The sequence below is a fragment of the Manis pentadactyla genome, chromosome 9 (assembly GCF_030020395.1).
Source record: "Manis pentadactyla isolate mManPen7 chromosome 9, mManPen7.hap1, whole genome shotgun sequence".
Classification (NCBI taxonomy): Eukaryota; Metazoa; Chordata; class Mammalia; order Pholidota; family Manidae; genus Manis; species Manis pentadactyla.
This window is the reverse complement of record NC_080027.1, coordinates 103,610,414-103,635,543: the sequence shown is the minus strand read 5'-3', so window position 1 is coordinate 103,635,543 and position 25,130 is coordinate 103,610,414. Positions and strand designations below refer to the sequence as shown.

General features: G+C 40.5%; 1 protein-coding gene across 1 annotated transcript; it reads left to right on the top strand.

The window, feature by feature from the left end:
- Positions 1 to 11,719: 11,719 nt before the first annotated feature.
- On the top strand, positions 11,720 to 20,629 carry MRPS14 (mitochondrial ribosomal protein S14). Its single transcript, XM_036918101.2, has 3 exons — positions 11,720 to 11,874; positions 14,645 to 14,803; positions 20,154 to 20,629. The coding sequence occupies exons 1-3, from the start codon at positions 11,830 to 11,832 to the stop codon at positions 20,334 to 20,336; spliced, it is 387 nt and encodes a 128-aa protein (XP_036773996.1). The 5' UTR covers positions 11,720 to 11,829; the 3' UTR covers positions 20,337 to 20,629.
- The last annotated feature ends 4,501 nt before the right edge of the window (positions 20,630 to 25,130 follow it).

Sequence of the window (25,130 nt, the reverse complement as noted above, 5' to 3'; positions counted from 1 at the left end):
TTCCAACCCCTAAAATAAGGGTGGATATAGAAAGCATAGAACATTGAGCTGTCAACAGGCTATTCAACATAAAAGGTTTCCAAGTATAAATTTAGAAAAGCAACATTTGAAGGCAGTTAACCTTTGCTAAGGACCTTGGAGGCCAGACAAGCTGTGCTTAAAGACAAGCATTCATGAGAACTGGAGCCTTTGAAGAAGGCTTGGATAGAGTCATACCCTAAGACAAGACCTTGTTAAACAGGTGATGATAAGAGGAAGAGTGCATGAAGGTGAGCGTATATACATTTGTTCCCTCACTTGCTCATGCATTTGGTCATTCATTCAGCAAACATTTATTGCTAAGCACTGGCTCGGCACTTGAACTCCTAGACAGTAAGGAGCCAAAGATTAGTTTTCGGGAAGGAAATATGAGATTTTTAGTGTAGGGAGATCATTTTGAAAATGCCTGTGTGCATGGATAAAACTGAAAGGCCATGCACCTCAGTGCAGTGTGCTTGTCTCTGGATGGTGACATTGCGAGTCAAGATTTTATTTACTAAATCTCTCAGTGTTTCCCAAATATCCCACAATGAAGGTATATTACTTTTTATTGGAAAAAAAAGTTTTAAGAAACAAGGCACAAAGATCAAACTGGTAACAGTGTGGAAGAAATTCATCAAATATTTATTATTTGGTATTTTTTCTGACTAGGACAACCTTCCCTTCCTTTCCCCTTTCTCCCCTTCTCCTGGTTGCCTCCTATTCATTCCTTTGTTTTCCGTTGAAACTCTGTGCCCTGTAAAGCCAGCTTAGAGCTCCACATTTGATGCTCCAACCGCCCGACTCTCCTACCACCATGTGTCATACTTACAGGTGTAGGTTTGACATCCGTCTCTCTGACCAGAAGGTTGGCCTCACAGAGCAGGCATCATATCTGCCGGGTCACAGCTGTTTTCCAAGCATATGGGTCACTCCATAAATATTTTTGGAATGAATCAACAATGGCTTCAAAGGATGTAAGACTGGAGACACACAGATTAGTAAGGAGGCAATTATGAGAGTCTGGACAAGGGAGCAAGCAAGCCTAAACTGCACAAAGGGTAGTGCGATGAAAGGTCAATGTTTACAGTATCAGATCCACACAACCTAGTGATTTCTTGGATTCAGTCAACAAGAAGCAGCGATTTGGGGAATATTTTGGAGGTAGAACTGCTACGACTTGCTGATGGATTAAGTGTGGGAATGATGGTAAGGGAGCAATCAAGAAGGCTTCAAGAGTTTTTGTTTTGAGCAGCTGGATGTATGATGGTACAATTTCCTGAACTGGAGACGACGTGTAGGGGGAGGGATCACGAATTCCAAGATGGATGGGAAGAAAGATGGAAGAGAAATGGAGGATGAATCCCAGATTTTGGTTCAGGGGTCATTCTTTGAGGCGGGAAATATGGAAGGTGAACCAAGTCTAAAGAGATACATGAATTCAGCTTTGGACATGCTGAGTTTGAGATGTCCACTGAGATATCCAAGGAGATTATAGGGGTCTAGAATTCACGAGCGATTTCAGGACACAAACAGAAATGTGGACTGAGTGGTGGTAGTTGAAGCCATCAAGTGAATGAGAACACATAAAATGAAAAGGACAAGCTTAGGAAGTAGAGAGTGGCTTATTAGGAGTACTTTCCTCATCAAAAAATATATCCTCTCACCCAAGTCACCACTGACTTGAGTAAGCTGGAGAGTAAAACCCAGAATTTCAAAAGGCTTGGTTCTTACAGCCGACTCCTCAGCAATGATAAAGGACAAAAGACCTCTGCCAGGAACTCTCCTGGTCCAGCCAACTCCAAAACCAACTGCCGCTCATCCCACAGCCTTTACAAAGAGCCTCTGCTGCAGAGCTTCGGCACCACACAAACCATGTGTCAGTTTATATTTGGGAAGAGCCACCAGACAAATGCAGAAAAAAGGCTGCCCTTTCCATCATAATGTTCCAGAAGAAGAAGAAAATGGCCTAAGGCAAGGAGAAGACAGGCAGCATGACTCTTAAATCCTGGCAGCCTTACTTTCTAGCATACCACTGTGGTTTTGGGAAAGGTTTAAAGCTAAGCTTCAAAAACAATTACAAATGAAGGATCTGGCTGAACATAACCACAGAGGACAATGGAGACAAGTTGGGTCTTTGGAGAAGGTGTTGGGATGCATGGTGAAGATGTGAAGGTAGAGTAAGGCTTCTCAGCTGGTGCCTTGGTGGGCTGCATGCATTAGGGAGCATGCATGTCACAGGACGAAGCTCCTCTCTGTGAGGACTGGAAAGATAAATAGCAATTCAGACTGATGGAAAAGAGTACCAAAGATGCTTGGTGTGTGGCAGTGTGTTTACGAATGTCTGCGTGAGACTGCACTGGCATAAACACTTTGCAGACACACACTGTGGGGTGCCTTCAGAAAGCCCTAAGGCTCCAGTCACTGACAGAAGCCAGAAGCTGCACAGACGTAACTGGGAGATGAGCTGGACAAGTCCGCTGCCCTCGGGGGAAAGGGCTGGCCCTGAGAACTTGGTTCTTGGGAGCCTGGTTAGGGAGAACAGGGATGGAAGAGCAAGATCAGCCTCATCGTGGTGAGGTTCTTGGATCCAAGCTTCGGCCAGCCCTCCCCCAGCCCTAATTTCACCACGTGCCGGCCTCCTCTCCCAGTGGAAAGTGAGTGGCTGGGCTGTGGATAGGCACGAGAAATCCAAGAAAGTGGCATGATATGAATGGTACCCTCAGAGAGACAAGACATAAAACAATTAACAAATAACACAAAGGAATATATTAGCTATTTATGCCAGCAAAGCACAGAGGATTAAAAAAAAAAAATCCAGAAACACAATTTTAATTTCCTTTCCAAAAATAAATCAGGACAAAATTCAAATTCACCTGGTTTGACTGACAACTGGTAAACTCATCAAGGAGACAAGTCAGATGCAGGAACCTATTTCTAAATTCCTTAACCCAAGTTAGCCTGGAGGTGAGGTGGAGCACGGGACAGAACTTCAGGATCTTTGGGTTCTGGGGAGGAAGCCACAGAGCTGGGCCTTGGAGAGACGCGGAATGTAACGTGCACGTGCTCTCCCCCTGCTGCCTCCCAGGCTCCAGCCCGGGCCGCGGACACGAGGACACAGCACACACTTCTGCTGGGCAGCCTGCAGTCGCCTGACCATGCATCTCAAGGGGACCTCTGCCTTTTTGCTGACATCATCAGGCCTCACTCTGAGCTTTGCTGAGGTTTTTTTACCCTTAAATCCCACTAATTTATGGCTCTCTTTGATATTTTTATCCCTATCACTACCAAAAGCCATGCATTTCAGCTCAATTGCTAACATTTTTGCCATTTCATCAGGGTTTGGGAGTTAGAAAAACTAGGTTAGTGGAGAAATGAGAAAAAGAGGAACGGTCCGCAAGAGGGAAAAGCCACTTTCCTATCAACTGTTTATTCTCTTACATGAAAATTTACAAAGGACATTATTGCAAAAGAAAATGGGTGTGGCCCCGTCCCTGAAACCACAGCAAACATTCTGTGTCAGCCTGGGCCGCAGGCAGCTGGGAGGGAGCGCCCTGGAGGGCCTGGGTCAGATGCGAAACCTCAGAGGGAGGAGGCCTATCCCTCTGATAAGAAGAGAGGGAGGCACCCTCGGCTAGATCAGAAGGACCAACAGACTCTTCTTGACCACTAAGGGGATCATGGCCTTGGGCACAGAAGTAGCCTGGAGGGCGTGCTGGGGCTCTCCCGGAACTCACAGAGGCGGGAGGTCTGGAAGCCACGGAGGCCGGTGGCTCCGGTGTTCCATGGGTCTCCAGGTAACAGGCAGGCTCTCTTAGGCACTGTAGGGCACAGGAGAGGGACATCTGCTTGCATTCCCACCAGATGAATAAGCACGTCGTCATCATCAAGGGTCTGTCAGGTCTGGTTCTGTGCAGGGCAACCTACCTGATCCTGGGAATACAAAGGCCACGTCTCATAGACTTCACTTTCCTACCAGGGGGAAAAGACACATGCTTCATGACAGTGCTTTGGTGAGGCCTGTGAAAGCCCTTCATGCCCCATCATCCTCTTGAGGCAACTCTGGTTTCCTCTCCTCTGGAAAAGACAAAAAGTTAGGTCACTCCCATCACCACTGTGAGCATAGTCTTGCAACTGAAGGGAGAGACAGAAGGGTACTTTTTTCCAAATGACTGGGCTGGTAGGTAGTATCCATGCAGTCTGAACTTGAAGGAAAAGTCTTTGGGCAATAGAGACAGAATTTTGTGCCAGTTCAGTCCTGTCCTAATTAGCAGTGTCTGCTTAGGACATGGTCACAGGTAAGAGTTTGAATCATTTCAACCCAACAAATTATTTATGAGCACTCACTACTTACCAGACACTCTGCTAAGAACTTGGTATTAAGTTGAAAACAACAGCTTGGAGAACATGTCAACAAAGTACAATATTGAAAGAGTTGTATGCAAATGTATCAATCCCATCCTCTCTGACTTTGACCTCCTCCTGTGAGAAATTTTAATAAATACATGCTTACTGTTGCAATCTCTTGAAGTCAGGAGGGCCAAGTCTTGAGCACATAAATTATGAGTCACTCTTAATGGAGTCAAATAGGTAGAAAGGAACTGGGGGTGAGGGTAGAAAAGGGAGGTAATCAAAAGGCAGAGGCAGTAGTGGTCCTGACATTGTCACCTTGATGAAGTTACAGTGAATTAACATGGTAGGTTGAGTAGCGAGCCCCCAAAATTCATGTCTATCCACAGCCTCAGAATGTGACCTTATTTGAAAACAAGGTCCTTGCAGATATAAAGGTAAGGCTTTAGATAAGGTCAGATTGGATGCGAATGACCTAAATACAAAGGCAAGTGCTCTTTTAAGAGGCAGAAAAGAGCACAAAGACACACACAGGGAAGAACCAGGGTAAGAGAGCAGTGGAGGTTAAAATGATATAGCCACAAGCCAAACAATGCCAGGAGTCACCAGAAGCCGGAGGAAGCAAGGAAGGATCCTCCCCTAGAGCCTTCAGAGGGAGTGTGGTGTGGTTAACAGCCTGATTGTGAACTTCCAGCCTCTTGACCTGTGAGAGAATAAATAAATTTCTGTTGTTTTAAGTCAGCCAGTTGGTGGCAATATGTTATGGCAGCCAGGGGAAACAAATACAATGAGGAAAACCAGGCCCTTAGAACCAGGAATAGCTGAGCTTGAAAAAGGAGTTGATAGCGTGTACTTCTGCACACAGATATCAAGGCCATGACTCACCATGAAACCTCAGAGCGGGACGGAAGGGTTGAGAACCAGCTGCTGAGCTGCGCCTCACTGGCTCAGGACGATCCAAAGTATCCCTATCTCGAGCATCAACTTTCTTGATGTCTCTGAATCATAGCAGAATAAAAGAAAGGTAAGACAGCTGCAAGTCAGGGAGAGGGACTGGCAAAATGAGTGGGCTGGATGTCAGGCCCATAGGCTCATTGGCCGGTGCCAACCTGCACAGTATCCAGTGGCCTGCAGGCAGAACTAGGGAGGTAGGAAATCAACAAGTCCACATCCTCAAGTCAGGAAGCTATTGAATATGTGACTCAGAAAGGAAAAACCTCGTTGTATGCATATTATCAGCAACAAATATGCAAGCATCTCCTTGAAAGTGCTGGGAAGAAAATGTAACACTTTTTTTGTGCGTTGGGGGATGGTAAGCGGAAATTGAGTGCCATATCCGCTACTAATTTAAAATGTGCAAAATGTCAGTCACATTGCCTTTATTTAGACATCTGTCTTTACAATTAACATAAAGATAAAAAGGTTTTTCAGACACTTAGCCTACTCAGAACCCAATCTCACCACAAGATCTCAGGGTCTGCAAGTGCCAATTCTCCTCTCATCCTACCCAAATCCCAGGAGCGGTTCTGACCGGATGAAAAGGTTTTCAGTCCCCTCAGCTGGAGTAGACTAGCTAAAATGCTTCACACGGGATCATGTGACATGTGCCACATCCTGTGCCATGAACCCACTGATTTGTCATGTCTCTCCCAACCCACCTATCTTGTCCCCTGCTCTGCACCTCCCTGTATGGCAGAAACTATGATGTGCCTGGTGTCCAACTAAGCCTCTGAGTAGCTAAACCAAACTGAATGGAAAGGTTGCCTGACGTGAAGGCTTCATAAGGAAGGACCACCAAGGAAAACCTTGGATGCTGGATAACCCAGTGTGCCTGGAGGAGCTTGGCAGGGACAGGAAATGGTGCTGCAGAGGTCTGGCGCAGTGGGCACTGCAGGAAGGGGTTTGGACTTTATTCTGTAGGCAATGGGAGCTACCAAGAGCGAATAGTTGCAGTGTTTTAGAAAGTTCAGTCTGCTAGCAGAGTGGGGATGGGTTCAGTAAAAGTAAATAAACAAACAAATAAATAAAGGGGAAGCAAAAAGAGCAAGTAGGAATCCAGTAAATTCTAATTCAAGCAAGAGATGAAGAGGGGCTCACCTAGAGAAGCTGGAGCAGGAATGGAGGAAATTATCAAGACAATGAGAAGTAGCATCAACAAGCCTTGGATGATCTGTTGGATGGGATACTTTTGTCTTGGGCTGAGTTCCCCCAACTCCCCCACCACTCACAAAAGCAGGATCCAGGACACAGGTGTGCGCTAGTAGATCTAAGCGGAGACCCCAGGGAGCAAGAGGGAGGCATCAGGGCAGTGGAGGCAGAAAGGAGGCAAAGGCAAAGTAGGGAGGCGTTGGTACACTTGCCAGTAGGGCCCGTGGCTCTGAGACCTTCAAGGAGTCGTAGGAAAAATGTGATCCATAGGCTTCCGGCCCCAGTGGTTCAGGGTGTCCCCAGTGCCCACTGCCTTGCCCTTGGTAGCCATGATGTGAGAGTGCCAAGCAGGCTCCTGGCTCCTTAGGTGTCCCGTGTCAACCTCTGAGAAGCCCCAGGGCAGGAAGTGACAGGGGCCCAAGATAAGCCCGCGGCACTGACTGGCTCAAGGCACCTGAGCTCTGCTTTATATTTGACTACCTTTAACAGCACTCTTTCCTGCCTTTTGAACAACACATCCCACATTTTCATTTTGCACTGGACCCTAGAAATCATGTAGCCTGTCCTGCCTGAGTTCTACTAAAAAAAAAAGGCAAACTCAATTGCAAACACAGGTTCTACCTGATGATAGGTAACATTATCATGAACTTATTTGAAGGATAGTTGTGTGTGCATTTCCAGTTTACATCAAAAACGATCCCCACCCACCCACCAACCGTTGGAGCTCAGGTGTGGTATTACTACCACCTTGTGTTCAATTCGGTGCATAGCACAAAGCTCCGGGCGGGAACTCCAGGCAGCAGGCACTGTGGCTGCTTCCCCAAGTGCCAAGGCCCCAGACACTCCACACCAAGCTGGTGGTATCCAAAAAGGCAGCTGATCCATGCCCACCGTTTCAGAGCCAGGGCTGAAAAGGCCTCTGTGTGTCTGTGCCTTTCTCTCTGCACATCTTTTCCTTCACTCCCACCTTCCCCCTCCTTCTTCTAGCTCCTCTCATAGCTGTCCCCATAGAACACCCCCAAAAGCCCAAGAGGTTGGGTTCTTTTGGTCAAACCACATCCAGCTTTCTGTAGGCAGGAGGCCTGACCCCAGACCCCCAGTCTCTCCTGGAGAACCCTGCAGTCGTGGAGCCCTGCAGCCATGAAGCAGGTAAGGTGTTCAGGTCCTCAAAGCTGGGAGCCAGCCTGGACCAGACAAGGGCCCTAGGAAAGGGCCTTTGCCAAGTGTGCCTTGTCATCTACCAGTTACAAAATAAAAAGGAATAATTCACTAATCCTCCCCAAAAACAAAGAGGTTGAGGAAATATCAGTCATGAAGTATAGACTAGACACCCACAACTTGGTTGGTGGTAGACACAGAGGAGCCCAAGAAATGAAGCCCAAAGGGAGAGTGAATGACTTAGTACTAAATATGAATGAAGCAAGCTTCCCTGAATTCTTCATTTCTTCCTGCTTTGTCCAGGGTTCTGACCACACCTGTCCCCAATGATTAGCACAGGCAGTATAACTAGCAGAGGATATCTGACCCCCTCTTCTTGCACTGTGAGAAACACATTTTCAGATATTTTGGATGAAGTAATAGAGGCATGAAAAAGACAAGAACAGGTTAGTATTTTTAAATCAACTCGAACATTTTTGTGACTCTAAAAGTAAAGCATATAAATTATAGGGAAATTGAAAAAATTTAAAAACATAAATATAACTAGTTATCTGGAAACTCACCTATTAGTCTTACTATTTGAGTATATTCTCTTCTTAATCTTTTTTCTATCTACCTTACCTATACCTGTATCATTATGTATTTTAAAATTTGGAACCCATTGAAAATTTTAAACTAGAACCACAACTTGTTATTTCTTAACTCATTTAACTCTCCTCCTATTGTTAAACTTTTAAGTTATTTATTTGTTCTTACTATAAATAATTCCATGGTATGTGTGCTCATATATAAATTTTAGAGTTTCTCTAGGAATATTCCAAGAGAATATTGGCATAACTTGGTTGTTAAAAACTTTTAAATATATATATATATATTTATATATATTTATAACTTTTAAATATATTTATCTATTTATATATATTTTATAACGTTTTATAACTTTAAATATATATATACTTACATATATATATATTTAGAGTTTCTCTAGGAATATTCCAAGAGAAGTGGCATAACTGGGTTGTTAAAAACTTTTAAAAGACTCTTGCCAAACTGCTTTGTAGACAAATTACACCAACTTCTAAGATTAGGGTATGAAATAACCCATTTTCTCATTCTCTTGGACACTAGTGAGGTTGAATACTCTTAATGTAATTAGACATTCTGAGAATTGTCTACTTGGATTTAAGTTTGAAAATATGTTTACCTGTGTTTTCTTTTTTTTACACTTTGTTAGCATTTAACTTTTTAATTTACCTAAACTATATTTTGACAAATGGTAAGAGATAAGATATAATAATTTTCTGAAATCTTCAACCAGTTGTTCCAGTACTGCTTGCTCAATGATTTTTACACTTCCTTAATATATAACCAAATCATAATTACACTGGGGTTTTTCTTTCTGGCCTATCTATTCTAGTTCATTTACCTATCTTGTTAATTTTGGCACAAATACCACACTAGCTCAATCAATGTGGCTGTAAAATGTATGGCATTGTAATATCTGGTAAAGCAAGACTATTCATTAATTTTCCTTTTCAAAAATGTCATAGCTTTCTACCCCCATTCCTACCCCATTTATTCTTTTTTTTGTATGTTTTAGAATTACTTTGTTAAGAAAAATTCCAGTGGGGATTTTGATTGAAACAGCACAAAATCTATACATTAACCAATTGATACATTTTATAAATGAGGATTTCGTGACAGCTGCCAGGCCTTTATCCTTGAGCTGTTGCTTCTCCAGAAGACAGCACGGAGTGGGGATTAAGAGCATGGGCCTTGGCCTGCAACTAGCTCTGTGAGCTTGGCCCGTCACCTAACCTCTCTGTGCCTCTGTACAATGATTCTTGTTATTTGATTAGGCCTGGAGTCAATATGGTGACTAGATCAGTCTCTCACAATCAGATCTCAAAACATTTAAAACAAATTTTCATCTGTCCACCTGGAAAGTACCTTTGAAGCCTCCAAAGAAAGACTATATGGAAGGCCATATAACTGACAGTGGTGGATCTCTCCACCTATATCTAAATCTATAATCCCCAGTGGAATATAAGCATCAGAAGGACAGGGATTTTTCTGTCAGCCCACCAAACACACTCATACACAGTGGTACATAATAGGCATTTAGTATGTATTTGTTGAAAGAATATATGATGGTGGTTCTCCTGATTCTAGAATTCCAGGACAGTAAGGCCAATGGTCTTCCCCACTTTCTGTCAAATGGCCAGGGAGAACTGCAGACTCCTTGGGGAAACTCAAGACGAAGTGTGACTTCCTTAGGCCTTGCCAAGCTTCTCTACAGACTAATGGAGGAGGTTTGAGGAAAAAATTTTAAATTGCTTTACAAAACCAACATAATTAATTAAAGAAGTCCCCAGAGTCTTCTCTTACTATCTCAGAGCTTCCTATCTCACCAGCTATTAAATTGTTTTATTCTCATGACAGTGAAAAACAGCCTAATAAGATTTTAATGCTGTTTAAGATACCTGTACACAAATGTTCGTAGTAGCATTATTCCTAATAGCCAAAAACTGAAGCAAGCAAGTGTCCATGGACACACGAATAGAGAAACAAAATGTGCTATATCCATACAGGAGAGTATTATTCGGCTATAAAAAGTAATGAAGTACTGACACATGCTTCAACATGGGTGAACCTTGAAGACCTTATGTTAACTGAAAGAGCCCAGTCACAAAGGACAAGTGTATGATTCCACTTACACAGCATGGTCAGATGCACAGAGGCAGGAAGCAGAATGGCAGTTGGCAGGGGCTTGGGGGGGATTATTATTTAACAGGTACAGAGTTTTGATTTGGGACGACAGTTCTGGAGATGAATGGTGGTGATGGTTGTACAACGATGTGAATATACTTAATGTCACTGAACTGTACTCTTAAAAATGGTTAAGATGGTAGATTTTATGTTATGTATACTTTACCACAATTTTTTTTAAAGTTACTAATGCCATTTAAAGATGCTTTCAGAACTAGTTTTACAGAAAGGAAGCAAAAGGCCACTGTGCACGAAGTGGGCTCACCCACTTTGTGAGCTGTTTATGGAAGACAGCCCTCAATTGTGGGGAGGGAGAGACGTATTACATGGCTACGGCTGCGAATACATGCCTGCCTGACACTGGTCTGGGACTTCTCTGATTCCACCGTGACAGGGGCTCAGGTTGTCCTTTCCCGTCAGCTGGCCTCAGTCAGTCCCTCCCCAGTCCAACAGGTTCCCATAAACCAGAACCTCTAAAGAAAGGAGTCTGCATTCAGCTTCCCTTCTCCCAGAAGGCTCCTATTCAACAGTGTAGTTGTGAATAACACATGGCATCTCGCTTTATGCATCAACATATGTAAGCCACAAGCCTTTGCTAACACATACTCCTTGATGCTCTTCTGCCATAACGGTAGGTGGGTCGTACTTGCCTTACATCCACACAAAGGAAAGGGGCCTTTCAAAGGGTTTCAGTCCAGATCAAGTACACCCGCTATGAAGATGACCTGAAAATTACCTGTACTGAAGACTAAAAACAGCAGTTTTTAAACGGCAATGCTTCTTCACCCTGCAAGATGTTTCAAGTTCTTTCCACCGAAAGTTCTAATTCAGAATGCATACATACATACATAGTGTTTCTCCTAGATAAACAATTGGGAAATACATCGCCACTCTCAACATCATCTTTATCACCATTATAATGGGAAGAAAGGAAAAGATTTGCAAAATCTACAGGAAGGATGACCGAGGATTTGGCAATAATTCCAGGTTTCTGGTAAGTAGCACCCTAAACTCAACGGAAGGTACAGGAGGAGGAGGCGCAGGCTGAGCAAGACCGAGAAGGACTAGGCGGACGAGAAACCGGTGACGACGGAGTGAAAGGAGGTGGGGAGGGACGAAGGCAATCTAAGGGGGTCCGCAAAGCGGACGGGCGCTGAGCCCCGAGCCAGCAGCGCCACGCCGCAACCGCAGCACCGCAGCCGCGCTCGCGGGCTCCTGATGTACCCAAGCTCGGCTAAGCACCCCGGGACGCAACCCAACGGCGAGCCCCTCCTTTCCGTGGGCAGGAGACCCGCCGCCGCCCGGAGGCCCAGGCTCCGCCCCTTGCGTCCTCGCGCTCGGCAGCGTCAACACCGTTGCGGCGGTGTGACTTTTGCGGCGGACAATATGGCGGCCTCCGTGCTGGGCCCTCTGCTGCGGACCGTCCGGCAGGTCAGGCCCGAGCCCTCATCCCCACCACTCCTCCCGCGGGATCCCCAAGCCTGCGGGTCCCCCACTCCTCTGCCTCTTGTAGCGCCCAGGAGGGACTCGTCCAAGTGGTTCTCCCTTCGTCCACTTACCTCCTCCGGCTTAATTCACCGGACGCCCCAGCCACACATGTAAATTTAGTATCCGTGAGCGTATAATCCACTGACATTGAAAACTGCACATTGCTTACGATTTATAAGGAAGTGAGTGACGGTAGGAAAGAGAAGACGTCCGAGGAGGGAGGCTCCAGGGGGTACAGCGTTGAGATGAGAACCGAGCAAAGGAGACTGGAATGGAGCTCAGTGAGGGAGAAGGAAAGCCAGGGGAGTGTGGTGGCCTGGGAAGCAGGCGCTGACGGCATTTCAAGGAGCAGGAACTGGTCAACTCTGGTCAGAGCTGATAGGTCAATGAAAATAAGGTCTGAGAATTAGCCCTTGGTTTTTGCACCGTGGAGGCTATTGCAAGGCAGCCAAACCGGGAGACGTGCAGCTGGCTCTAATCGTCTCTCCTCTCATGAGCAAGGGAGGCTTTTTAAAGGAGCGTGGTGAAGTGCAATTGGTTGAGGGTTGGAAAATTCCTGCCCAGGTTTCTCCATGCCATAGTAATTTTCATTAGGTAATTAGTTGCATGCTGATGTGGAACACGTTTTCTCTTGCTGATAACAAAAATGGTCAGTGACCTTTAAAACATTTGTTAGGAAAAATGTTATACAAAAAAGAACGAAAGATTGTTTTTTTTAAAAATAAATATAAACCTGTTAGGAGACGGTAGAGAGGAAGTTGATTAGGAACAGTTTGAAAAAGAGTTGAAGGAAAAAATGTTTAATTTTCTTTTGTAAGTCTCCTTACCTTGCAATTTCATAGGTAGAAGCAAACCTTGCATTGCCTCTCAGCTGTTTGTTTCAGCCAGAATGATCTTCCCTGGTCTTACGAATATATGTTGTTCATTTCCTCCTTGGGTTTTGGATAACTTCACCTTCTCCCCCCTTCTTTCCTCCCAACTGTATCAAAATTTTGTCGTCCTTCAAAGTTTTACTGAAGCGCCCTTTCCCCTTGATACTTACTTCCAGCCACAGTGACCACTGATATTCATTCGACTCAGTCATGCATCAAATCAATATTGAAACTCCATTCATTGTTATAAAATTCCGCTATTTCCAAAAGGTGACTGTAGAATTGTTGTATTTCTCCATGACACTTTCAACATTGAAGGCGCTCAATTTATCTTTTAGTAGTTTGAAAAAAATGTTGGCTTTCGAGTATTCTCATTTTCAGTTTTATATTCTTGTAATGCTATACATACATTTCTTCTACAAACAGCTGTTACAGGAATTCATTATTTTCTATAACCTCAATTTAATTAACATGTAATGTCTAAGCTGGTTTGGGAGAGACTCGAGATTCTAGGGGCCTGTACTCTCTCTGCTTGTACTGTTAGAATGTAAACTGTTACCATATAACCATGTGACAATAGCCCACTGTCTTATTACTGGACAACTTGTGCTAAGAAATAGTAGGTTAATGGTAATTTCAAAGACCCAGCAATTCTGCTTCCAAGAATTCATCCTGCTGACATATAATACATGTGAGATGATTTACATAGGTTATTTATTGCAGCATTGTTTGTATGATAAATAGTGAAGTGTGGTCTAGCTGCTCACCAGTAGGTTGCAGGTTAAAGAAACTGTGATGAATCTGCGGAGAATTATAAAAAAATTTACTTCTACCCTTCTTAGGTCTCAGTTGGAGCCCCTATAACAAAAGACAGATTAACAAGAGAAAAGCATACAAATGTATAAGTTTTACATGACAGGGGAGCCTTCATAAGGAAATAAATACCCGAAGAAGTGGTTAAACCTGAATGTTTTTATGCTAGGCTTGATTTGATGAACAGTGGAAAGTCAGAAAATGTGGTAGGACAAAGGGTATGGGTTAAATTTCATGAACTGGGGGAAACTTAGCAAGACGTACTCATTCAGACTCCTCTCCTGTCCCTTGTCTGTGGAGGTGAGGATATTCCTTTTCCCCCAAGTATAGGGAGGTCACCTCTCACATGAAGGTATTATGGCCTGCTTCAGGAACATGGAGAGAGTCCTTCCTGTATTGGCTGTTTCTCAGATTCTTTTTTCTTAAAATAGTCAACATGCCAGTGTGCCAGATTTTGAGGTAGTGTGCCCTGAATTCCATCACATCCACACAATGAAATACGCAACCTAAAGAAAATGAAGCTTTTTGACATATGGATATGGAAAGATCTCCAAGGTATATTACATGCAAAAAAAAATGTGGGGAAGGGATGAAACATGCGAGAGGAAGTATATGGGTGTAGATATACAGACAAAAGTTTCTGGGAGGTTACACAAGAAACTAGTACAGTGGATACTTTTGGAGGTGGGGGATGGTCACTGGGCAGGTGAGGGATGAGGTGGGAGAGACGCCACTGGATGTCTTTATCCTTTTTTGATTTTGAACCATATAACTTAAAAAATTTCAGGAAATTTTTTGCCTTCCAACACGTTATTTGCATTATATTAATTACCACTGTTTTGTCTTAATGTACATCCATAAAAGTTATTTATTCTGAATTGTCTATTACTTTAAATTATTAAAGTGAACCAAAATTACTTAACAAGATATATGTATGGTCATAACAGTGATTAAAAGAGGATCACAGGATGGGATACACTGGTAGAGCCAGATCTGACTATCGTTCGTTCCTTGTGTCTGTCTTGTAGATGGTTCCTTCACCAGCTTCAGGCCAAGTACGAGGTTACTATGTAGACTGGAGAATGTTGCGTGATGTGAAGAGACGAAAAATGGCCTACGAATATGCAGATGAGAGACTACGGATCAATTCGCTCAGAAAGAATACCATTTTACCAAAAGACCTTCAGGTTAGCTATTTTAAGATTCCCTATCTCCACAAGATTGTTAAATCAAGGCACCTTTTATATTGTCTATTGTGACTTAGTATCAATATAATTTCTTGAGAATATGATAGATATTCCCAGTAAATATAAATGAATATCTTTGAAACTAATTTGGATAAGTTTCAGATTAAAGAGAACTGTTCATTCTTGACTAGCCTTTTAACCATTAGGTGATCTTAGAAAGTACTGGTACATGGTAACCACACAGAAATTGGGCATTAATTTGACTTAAGATCTCTCCCACACTTCATGCAATTCTTTCAACTCCCGAGACATTGGGTGGCTTTGCTAATGCACGGAGCCATGTGCCTAGCGTGTGGCCTGATCTGTTCCTTACCAACAGCCATTTCTAGCCTATCTTTCTGAACTCCTTTGCTTACCTCTGTGTGCTGAGGTGGCTTTGTATTTAGGATTACTTTCTTGCCATATTCCCTTGAATAAGGATGTGAACCCTGTTTGGTTTCCTGAAGCATAAGGTCCTGCATCTAATTGGTGATATAGAATACCTGCATTCAGATGTTTTATCAGGGAGTATAATTCAAACTAAACCCAACTTATCAAAAGCTCAGAGTTAAAAAAAAATTTATAGAAGTTGGCAGAATAATATACAAGCCATTCATTACTGTGGATTCTTTTAACTCTTGTGTAGATTAAGCTAGATGAGCAGAAAATTGAGTGCCCTGGACCACTCTGGTAGGGCTTTTACCATAATGGCATTAAGCTATCTGTCTGTATTTAGGAAATAAGATACAGCCCCTGAGAAACTCCGCTTATGATGTAGAGGACATTGCTTTGGAAGATGAGAACTAGCAATAGCCATGCAGAGATTATGAACTGTGGCAACTGATTGTTCCTGCCAAGTAGCTTACAAGTCAAATTTATGTCCCAGTTCTAACAAACTTAAAAGCTTTCACAGCATTTACTTTTGTCTCATTTTTCCTTGCCCGAACTTCCTCCTTTTTATAAAATGCCTTCAATTGTTTTGGGAACAAGGAGAGGTATGTATGTACATAATATGTAAAATATTTGTAGCTATTCTTCAAGGTCTGCCTTCATGAAACTACTTAATTCTTATGGCTTGGTCATTTCTCCTCTCCAGTTCCTTCTACAGAACTCTTCACTGACCTGTGTTTTATATAAATCTCTTTAAGTATTATAATGGCAACACATGAAGCAGCTTTTGGAGATCCGGAACTATTGTGAATTGTTAATAGTTTATGTTAATAGTGACTTTCATATACATTTTCTCAGTGTACCTTTAGTATGTTAGAGTAATTTTGCTTTTACTACAGTCTAGCACTGGGTCAATCATACTTGTCAGATTAAAGTGAATATAATACACATTAATATACACATTTTAAGCACATATATAAGAAGAAATCTCTACTGACAAAACCTTAGTTCAAGCTTAGTAATCTATTTTTCTCCCCCTTAACAATTTTTGTCCTTATCAGGTTCATTCTCTACATTATAAATGATCTTTTAAAAATGTAAATTTCACCTGATCCCTCATCTTTGCCTCTCCAGTTGTCAGTCTTTAACCCAAATGTCAAGGCTCTGTGAGATCCTACACTTCCTCCTTCGCCAGACTCATCTCAAACCATATTCCCTCTTACTTGATCTTTAGCTGAGAAGTTTCAAGGTTTCATGATTGTAAAATGATATGGGAAATAACCTAGGTTTACAACTCAAGGAACTAGAAAAAGAAGAGGGCAAAATAAGCCTGGAGTTAGCAGGAGAAAGGAAATAAAACCAGTACAGAAATAAACTAAGTAGAGACCAGAAAAACACTAAAGATCCATGAAAGTAAGAGCTAGTTCTGTGAAAAGATAAAATTGACAACCTTTACCTAGAATAACAAAGTAAAAAAGAAAGCAGGCTCAAATAAGATCAGAAATGGAAGAGGAAACATTATAATTGATACCACAGAAATATAAAGAATCATAAGAGATTGAGACAGTTATATGCCAGTGAAGTGGATAATCTAGAAAAAAATGGATAAATTCCTAAAAACATACAACCTACCAACACTGAATCATAAAGAAATAGAAAATATGAACTGACTGATAATTAGTAAGGGGACTGAATGAATAGTTATAAACCTCCCAACAAAGAAAATCTCATAGGTGAACTCTACCAAACATTTAACAAATTACTACCAATATTTCTTAAACTCTTGCCAAAAACTGAGGAGGAGAGAATTCTCCCAAATTCATTTTATGAGGACAGCATTACCCTGACACCAGTCAGGTAAGGATACTACCAGAAAAGAAAGCTATAGGCCAGTATCCCTAATGAATAAAGATACAGAGATTCTCAGCAGAATAGTAGCAAACCAAATTCACCAATACATTAAAAGAATCATACAACATGATCAAGTGGGTTTATCCCTGGGATGCCAGGATGGTTCAACATACTCAAATCAATAAGTGTGAGACAACATATTAGTAAATCACTCAACATATGCAGAAAAAAACATTTGACAAAATTCAACATCCTTTCATGATAAAAACTCAACAAACTGGATATAGAAGGATCATTCCTCAACATAAACCCACAGCTAACATCATATACAACAGTGAAAGATTGAAAACTTTTCTTTTAATATAATGAACAAGACAAGGATATCTACTCTCACCACTCCTATTCAGCATAGTGCTGTAAGTCCAGAGTAATCAGGCAAGTAAAAGAAGAAGAGCATCCAAATAAGAAAATAAATAAAATAGTCTTTATTTGCAGATGATAGGATCTTAAATGTAGAAAACCCTGAAGGCCACCAAAAGACTATTAGAACTAATCAATGAATTCAGTAAAGGTGCAGGAAAGAAACACAGTTGCATTTCTGTGCACTAACAACAAGCTATCTGAAAAAAATAAAACAGTCTCATTTACAATAATATCAAAACCAATAAAATACTTTGGAATAAATTTAAGGAGGTGAAAGATTTGTACTAAAACGCAGACACTGATGAAAGAAATTGAAGAAGACATTAACGGAAAGATACCTGTGTTCATGCATCAGAAGAACTGAAATTGTTAAAGTGTCCATACTACACAAAGCTATCTGCAGATTCCATCTCTGTCAAAATTCAATGGCATTATTCACAGAAATAGAAAAAATCCTAAAATTTATATGGAACTACAAAAGACTCCCAAATAGCCAAGGCAATCATGAGAAAGAAGAGCAAAGCTGGAGGCACCATTTTTTCTAAAGTTTTATACAAAGCTATAATCAAGATAATATGGTACTGGCAGAAAAAAAGACACATAGACCAATGGAACAGAATTGAGGGCCCAGAAATAAACACATGCATATATGGTCAACAAATATTTGACAAGGGAGCCAAAAATACACAATGAGAAAAGGATAATTTCTTCAATAAATGGTGTTGGGGAAACTGGATATTCACATGCAAAAGAATGAAATTAGACTCCTATCTTATACCACTTACAAAAAATTAACTCAAAATGTAAAGACTTAAAAGTAAGACCTACAAATATAAAACTACTATAAGAAAACATATGGAAAAAATTCCTTGACATTGGTCTTGGCAACAATTTTTTAGATACGACACAAAAGCACAGCAACAAAAGTAAAAATAAATAAGTGCACAGCAAAAGAAACAAATACGAAATGGCAACCTGCAGAATGGGAGAAAATTTTTGCAAACTATATCTGATAAAGGATTAATATCCAACATATATAAGGAACTTAGTAGTAAAAGAGAAAAACAAATCTGATTTAAAAATGGGCAGACAACCTGAATAGACAATTTTATAAAGCAAATGGCCAACAGGTACATGAAAAGATGCTCAACATCACTTATCCCCAAGGAAATGCAAATCAAAACTACAATGAGATGTCACCTCACACCTGTTAGAACGACTTGTCAAAATGACAGTAGATAAGCATTGGTGAGGATGTAGAGAAAAGAGAACACTTGTGCACTGTTGGTAGGAATGTAAGCTGGTATAGCCACTGTGGATAAGTGTGGAGGTCCTCAAAAAATTAAAAAAGAAACTATCATATCCAGCAATTCCATTTCTGAGTATTTATCTGAAGGAAATGACATCACTAGATACAGGCAATATATCTGCACCCCTGCCTTAATTGTGGCATAATTCACAACAGCCAAGATAAGGAAAAAGCCTAAGTGTCAATGGGTGAATGTGATACTCATTCAAAGGAAATATGGTATACATACAGTGCAATACTATTTAGGCATAAGAAACCCTGCCTTTTGCAGTAAGCTGGATGGACCTTGAGGATATTATGCTAAGCGAAAATAGAGAAAGTTTTAAACTCACTTGTATGTGAAATCTAAAAAAGCAAAACTCAGAAACATTGTAGAATGGTGGCTAACCAGAGGTTGGTGGGTGGGGGAAATGGGGAGATGTTGGTCAAAGGGTACAAACTTTCACTTACAAGAGGAATGAGTTCTGGAGATCAGATGGACATCATGGCGACTGTAGATAACAGTACTGAATTGTATAGTTGTTATTTGTACCATATATGTTCACCTGTATCAAATCACGTACACCTTAAACTTACATACTGTTAGATGTCAGTTGTATCTCAACAAAGCTAGGAAAAAATCGTATGGGGAGACAACAGAAATGCATTCACGTATATCCCAAATAACTTAAAAACAAGAATGTACAATGCCCTACTCATGAGAGCTGAAAAGTAGAAACTACCCAGATGTCCATCAATTGTACAGTGGATAAATGACTTAAAATACATTCACATAATGAAAATTACCACTGATTAGAATGAACAAATCATGACGTGCGCAACAGTATGGATGCATCTCACCAAAAAGCCAAGCAGAAATGAATAAAAAGGAATGCATACTCTGGTTACATTTGTGTAAAATTCACAAGAAAAACTCATCTGTGGTGGTATTCAGGTTAGCTGTTTACCAGGAGGTCAGTGACTCAGGAGGCAGAGGCAGGGCCTGGGATGCTGATAATATTGTTTCTAAATCTATTATTGGTTACACAGGTATATTTTGTTTGTGAAAAGTTAATCGAGCTTCATATATACACTTACAATTTGTGGATTTTTTTGTATGTTAAGATTCAGTTACATTTTTAAAAATACTATCGGGAGCATATCAAGTATCTGTCATTTTTCTGGTCTATTTGTTCCTACTCAGAGGTTCGGGTTCACTACTGTGTCCATGGCTATTTGGCTGGACTCTGGCTACAGTAGTGATTCTAGCCCTTTATTCTCTTCCTCTAAGCATTGACTTAAACATCTAGAATAAATAAATGCACATGATCAGTGTAATAATGTTGTAACTTCCCTTAGGAAGTGGCTGATGAAGAAATTGCTGCCCTCCCCCGGGATAGCTGTCCTGTTAGAATCAGAAATCGGTGTGTTATGACGTCCCGTCCACGTGGTGTAAAGCGGCGCTGGAGGCTTAGTCGTATCGTCTTTCGTCACTTAGCCGACCATGGGCAACTGTCTGGGGTCCAGCGAGCAATGTGGTAATCAGCTCCAGAACTTACTGAGCTTGCAGGGAAACCAGTTCTGGCAAGAAAAGACTTTTCAAATAGACAAAACCTAGTTGTTATTCAGATCCAGTATAGGAGTCTGACAATCTGCCTGATGCTGTCTGTAAATTAAATTACTTTCAAATTTTAAAATGAAGAAATTTGAATGTTTCATTCTGCCAGTGAGTTCTGACTGTCAGTGAATTATTCTCTTGGATTTAGTAAATTAAACATACTATTCCCATGCATGGTTCAAAGACTAGAGTAATAAAAATAGTTTCTGTGAAAATATGTTCTTTATGCTTGCCTTTTCCTTCTAACAACATGTAGGAGTTCCTATATTATTTAAGGGCATCATTTCATAAAGTATTATAATTAATCAAACTCACTGACACACAGCTCATACATGGCAGTTTGTAATCTTGGGCTGACCTGACCCACACAGCTCACTTTACTATTCATTGTTAGAGAAACAATTTGTTGGAAGGAACGAGCTGATGTTCTGCATTATCTAAGGCTCAACTTCTTTGTATGGTGGCTGAACAAAAGGCAGAATCACTGAGTGTTTTCTTGTTTCTTCTTCAAAGGCCCTTAGAACAAAATGTCTCTTTAAGCTACTGAAAATCTCTCCAAAGCAGAAAAGTTTTATTGGAATAGTATGTATTTTCTGTATTCATCTTTGACATCTGTAAAGGAAATGAGTAAAGGTAGCAAAGGTTGTCTTGTGCAGTAACTCAACAGTGTGCTCAGCCCAGTAAGAAAAATGCACACGGACTATTATGGAAGTATCTACTTAACATCAGGAAACTATTCCTGGAGCTGAAACCTGAACTTAAATCAGGAGGCAAGGAACGAGGAGATTCTTAGCAGGGCCTGAAAGGTATCAAACAGTGAAGCTGCACTCCTTTCAATGTATCAGAAGTAGGAAGCGCAAGATGGGCCATAGCATGGAAGATGTCAGATATGTGAAGGAGTTAAGACTTAATTTAAATGTCAACTGTTGGAGAGTTTTAAGCAAAGGAACAGCATCATCAGTTTGCTGGCAGCTGTGTGGTAGATAGCCATGAGAGGAAATGGCTACAAGCAAGGTACCTGGATAGGACATCATAAAGACAAGGCCTGAATGAAGGTAATAATATTAGCAAAGATGAGAGGACAGATTTTTTTCTAATTGAAATGTAGTTGATACACAGTATTATATAGGTTCCAGGTGTCCAACATAGTGATTCAACAACTATATACATTCTCAGTGCTCACTGCAACAAGTGTAGCTGCTGTCGACATACAGACAAATATTCTTGACTATATTTCCTTTGCTGTACTTTATAATTTCCATGACTAATTTATTCTGTATTTCAGTGTTTCTGCTTCTTCATCACCACCTAACTCACCCATCTCCCTATCCACCCTCGCCTATGGCAACCACCAGTCTCTTTGCTATATTAATGAATCTTCTGTTTTGGCTGTTTGTTTTTTAGATTACACATGTAATTGAAATCATATGGTATTTGTCTTCCACTGACTTACTTAATGTAATTACCCACTAGGTCCTTACCTCCCTACTGCTTTCCACAGTGGCTGCACTAATTTACATTTCCACCAACAGTGTAAGAGGGTTCCTTTTTCTGCACATCCTCACCAACACGTATTTCTTGTGTTTTGGATAGTGCCCCATTCTGACTGGTGTGAGGTGATGATCTCATTGTGGTTTTGATTTGCATGTCCCTGATGATTAGTGATGTGGAGCATCTTTTCATGTGTCTCTTGGTCATCTCTGTGTCTTTGGAAAAATGTATGTTCAGGCCTTCTGCCCATTTGCTACTCAGATTGTTTTTTTTGGTGTTGAGTTGTATTAATTCTTTATGTATTTTTGGATACTAGCCCCATATTGGATATATCATTTGCAAATATTTTCTCCAATTCAGTAGGCTCCCTTTTTGTTTTGATGATGGTCTCATATATAATATGTATATCAACAACTTGCTGTGCAGAAGCTTTTTCATTTGATTAAGTACCACTTATTTTTGCTTTTGTTTTTCTTGCCTGGGAAGACACACCCAGAAAAAAATTACTAATGCTTATATTCAACAAGAGTTTACTCCCTATGTTTTCTTCAAGGAGTTTTGTGGTTTAAGGTCTCATATTTAGGTCTTTAATCCATTATGAGTTTATTTTTGTATATGGTGTAAGACAGTGGTCCAGTTTTATTCTTTTGCATGTGGCTGTTCATTTGCCCAGACTCTATTTATGGAAGACACTGTCTTTTCCCCATTGTATATTCTTGCCTCCTTTGTCATATATCCACTGACCATGTAAACATGAGTTTATGTCCGGGCTCTGTATGTTCCAATAATGTATGTGTCTGTTTTTATGCCAGTACCATACTGTTTTTTCATTGAAGTATAGTTGATATACAGTATTATATTGGTTTCAGAATATTATATATGATTCAACAGGTATATAAATTACTAAATGCTCAACACAATAAGTATAGTTACCATGTCAACATACAAATGTATCACATTATTGACTATTTCCCATGCTGTACATTCATGCCCATGACTAATTTATTTTGTAATTGGAATTTTATATCCCTTTATTTCCTTCACCTATTTCACCCACCTCCCCCATGGCAACTACCAGTCTTCGGTATCCATGAGTCCATTTCTGTTTTACTGATTGGTCTCTTCACTTGCCATGTTTGTTAGATTCCACATGTAAATGAAATCATATGGTTTTTGTCTCTCTGCCTGGCTTATTTCACTTAGCATAGTACCCTCTAGATCCATCCATGTCGCCACACAGGGCAAGATTTCATTATTTTTGATGGCTAAGTAATAATCTGGTGTGTGTGTGTATGTGTGTGTGTGTGTAAGTACACACATACCACATCTTTGTCCACCTGTTGGTGGACAGTTAGGTTGCTTCCATATCATGGCTATTGTAAATAATGCTGCAGTAAACATAGGAGTACATACATCTTTTTGAATCTGATTTTGTTTTCATTGGGTAAAGTCCCATAAGGGAATTATTGGGTCAATTGGTATTTCTCTTAAGTTTTTTAAGAAAGCTTCATACTGTTTTCAGAGGCAGCTGCACCAATTTACATTCCCACCAGTGCATTAAGGGTTCCCTTTTCCTTACGTCCTTGCCAACAGCTTTTGGATACTATCCATTCTTACTGGTGTGAGGTGATATCTCATTGTGGTTTTGATTTGCATTTCCCTGATGATTAGTGATGTTGGGCATCTTTTTTATGTGCCTGTTGGCCATATGTATGTCTTTGGAAAAATGTCTATTCAGGTCCTCTGCCCATTTTTTGAACAGATTGTATTTGTATTTTTGGTGTTGAGTTGTATGAATTCTTCATTTTAAAAGTGAACCCCTAGTTAGATAAGTCATTTACAAATATATTCTATTCTGTAGGTCCCTTTTCATTTTGGTCATGGTTTCCTTTGCTGTGCTGCAGCTTTTTTGTTTGACAGAGTCCCCATTTATTTTTGCCTTTTTTTCTCTTGCCTAGGGAATCACATCTAGAAAAAATTACTAATGCTGATATTCAAGAGTTTATTGCCTGAGTTTTCTTCTAGCACTTTTATGGTTTCAGGTCTCATACTTAGGTCTTTAATCTATTTTATTTTTGTGTATGTTGTAAGACAATGGTCTAGTTTCATTCTTTTGCATGTAGCTCTCTAGTTGTCCCGACACCATTTGTTGAAGACAGTGTCTTTTCCCCATTGTATATTCTTACCTCCTTTGTCATATACTAATAGAACATATAAACTTTTTTTTTTTCAGGGTTCTCTATTCTGTTCCATTGTTCTGTGTCTGTTTCTGTGCCAGGACCATAGTGCTTCTCATCACTGTACCATTGTAGTATAGTTTGAAATCCAGGAATGTGATACCTCTAGCTTTGTTCTTTCTGAAGATTGCTTCAGTCACCTGGTCATTTAGTGTGGCTTCACAAAAATTTGGGGATTATTTGCTCTAGTTCTGTGAAAAATGCCACAGGTATTTTTGATAGGGATTACATTAAATCTGTAGATTGCTTTGGGTAGTATTGAAATTGTAACTATCCTTCCTATCCAGAAGCATGAAATATCTTTCCATTTATTTGTGTCTTCTTCAATTTATTTCATCAGTATCTTATAGTTTTCAAAGTACAGGGACTTTGACCTCTTTGGTTAGATTTACTCTGAGGTATTTTATTTTTGATGCAACTGTAAATGGGATTGTTTTCTACAAGTTCATTATTTGTATAAAGAAATGCAACAGATTTCTGTATATTGACTTTTTTTTTTTTTTTGAGAGGGCATCTCTCATATTTATTGATCAAATGGTTGTTAACAGTTAACAACAATAAAATTCTGTACAGGGGACTCAATGCACAATCATTAATCCACCCCAAGCCTAATTCTCATCAGTCTCCGATCTTCTGAAGCACAACGAACAAGTTCTTACATGGTGAACAAATTCTTACATAGTGAATAAGTTCTTACATGGTGAACAGTACAAGGGCAGCCATCACAGAAACTTTCAGTTTTGATCACGCATTATGAACTACAATCAGGTCAGATATGAATATTCGTTTGATTTTTATACTTGATTTATATGTGAATCCCACATTTCTCCTTTATTATTATTATTATTATTATTACTTTTAATAAAATGCTGAAGTGGTAGGTAGATGCAAGATAAAGGTAGAAAACATAGTTCAGTGCTGTAAGAGAGCAAATGTAGATAGATGATCAGGTGTGTGCCTATAGGCTAAGTATTAATCCAAGCTAGACAA

Bases quoted from the DNA above. Each gene is read 5' to 3' on its own strand.
- MRPS14 (XM_036918101.2), top strand. From the start codon at position 11,830: ATGGCGGCCTCCGTGCTGGGCCCTCTGCTGCGGACCGTCCGGCAG. The intron at 11,875-14,644 runs GTCAGGCCCGAG...TCTGTCTTGTAG, and splicing joins TGCTGCGGACCGTCCGGCAG to ATGGTTCCTTCACCAGCTTC. The intron at 14,804-20,153 runs GTTAGCTATTTT...AACTTCCCTTAG, and splicing joins TTTTACCAAAAGACCTTCAG to GAAGTGGCTGATGAAGAAAT.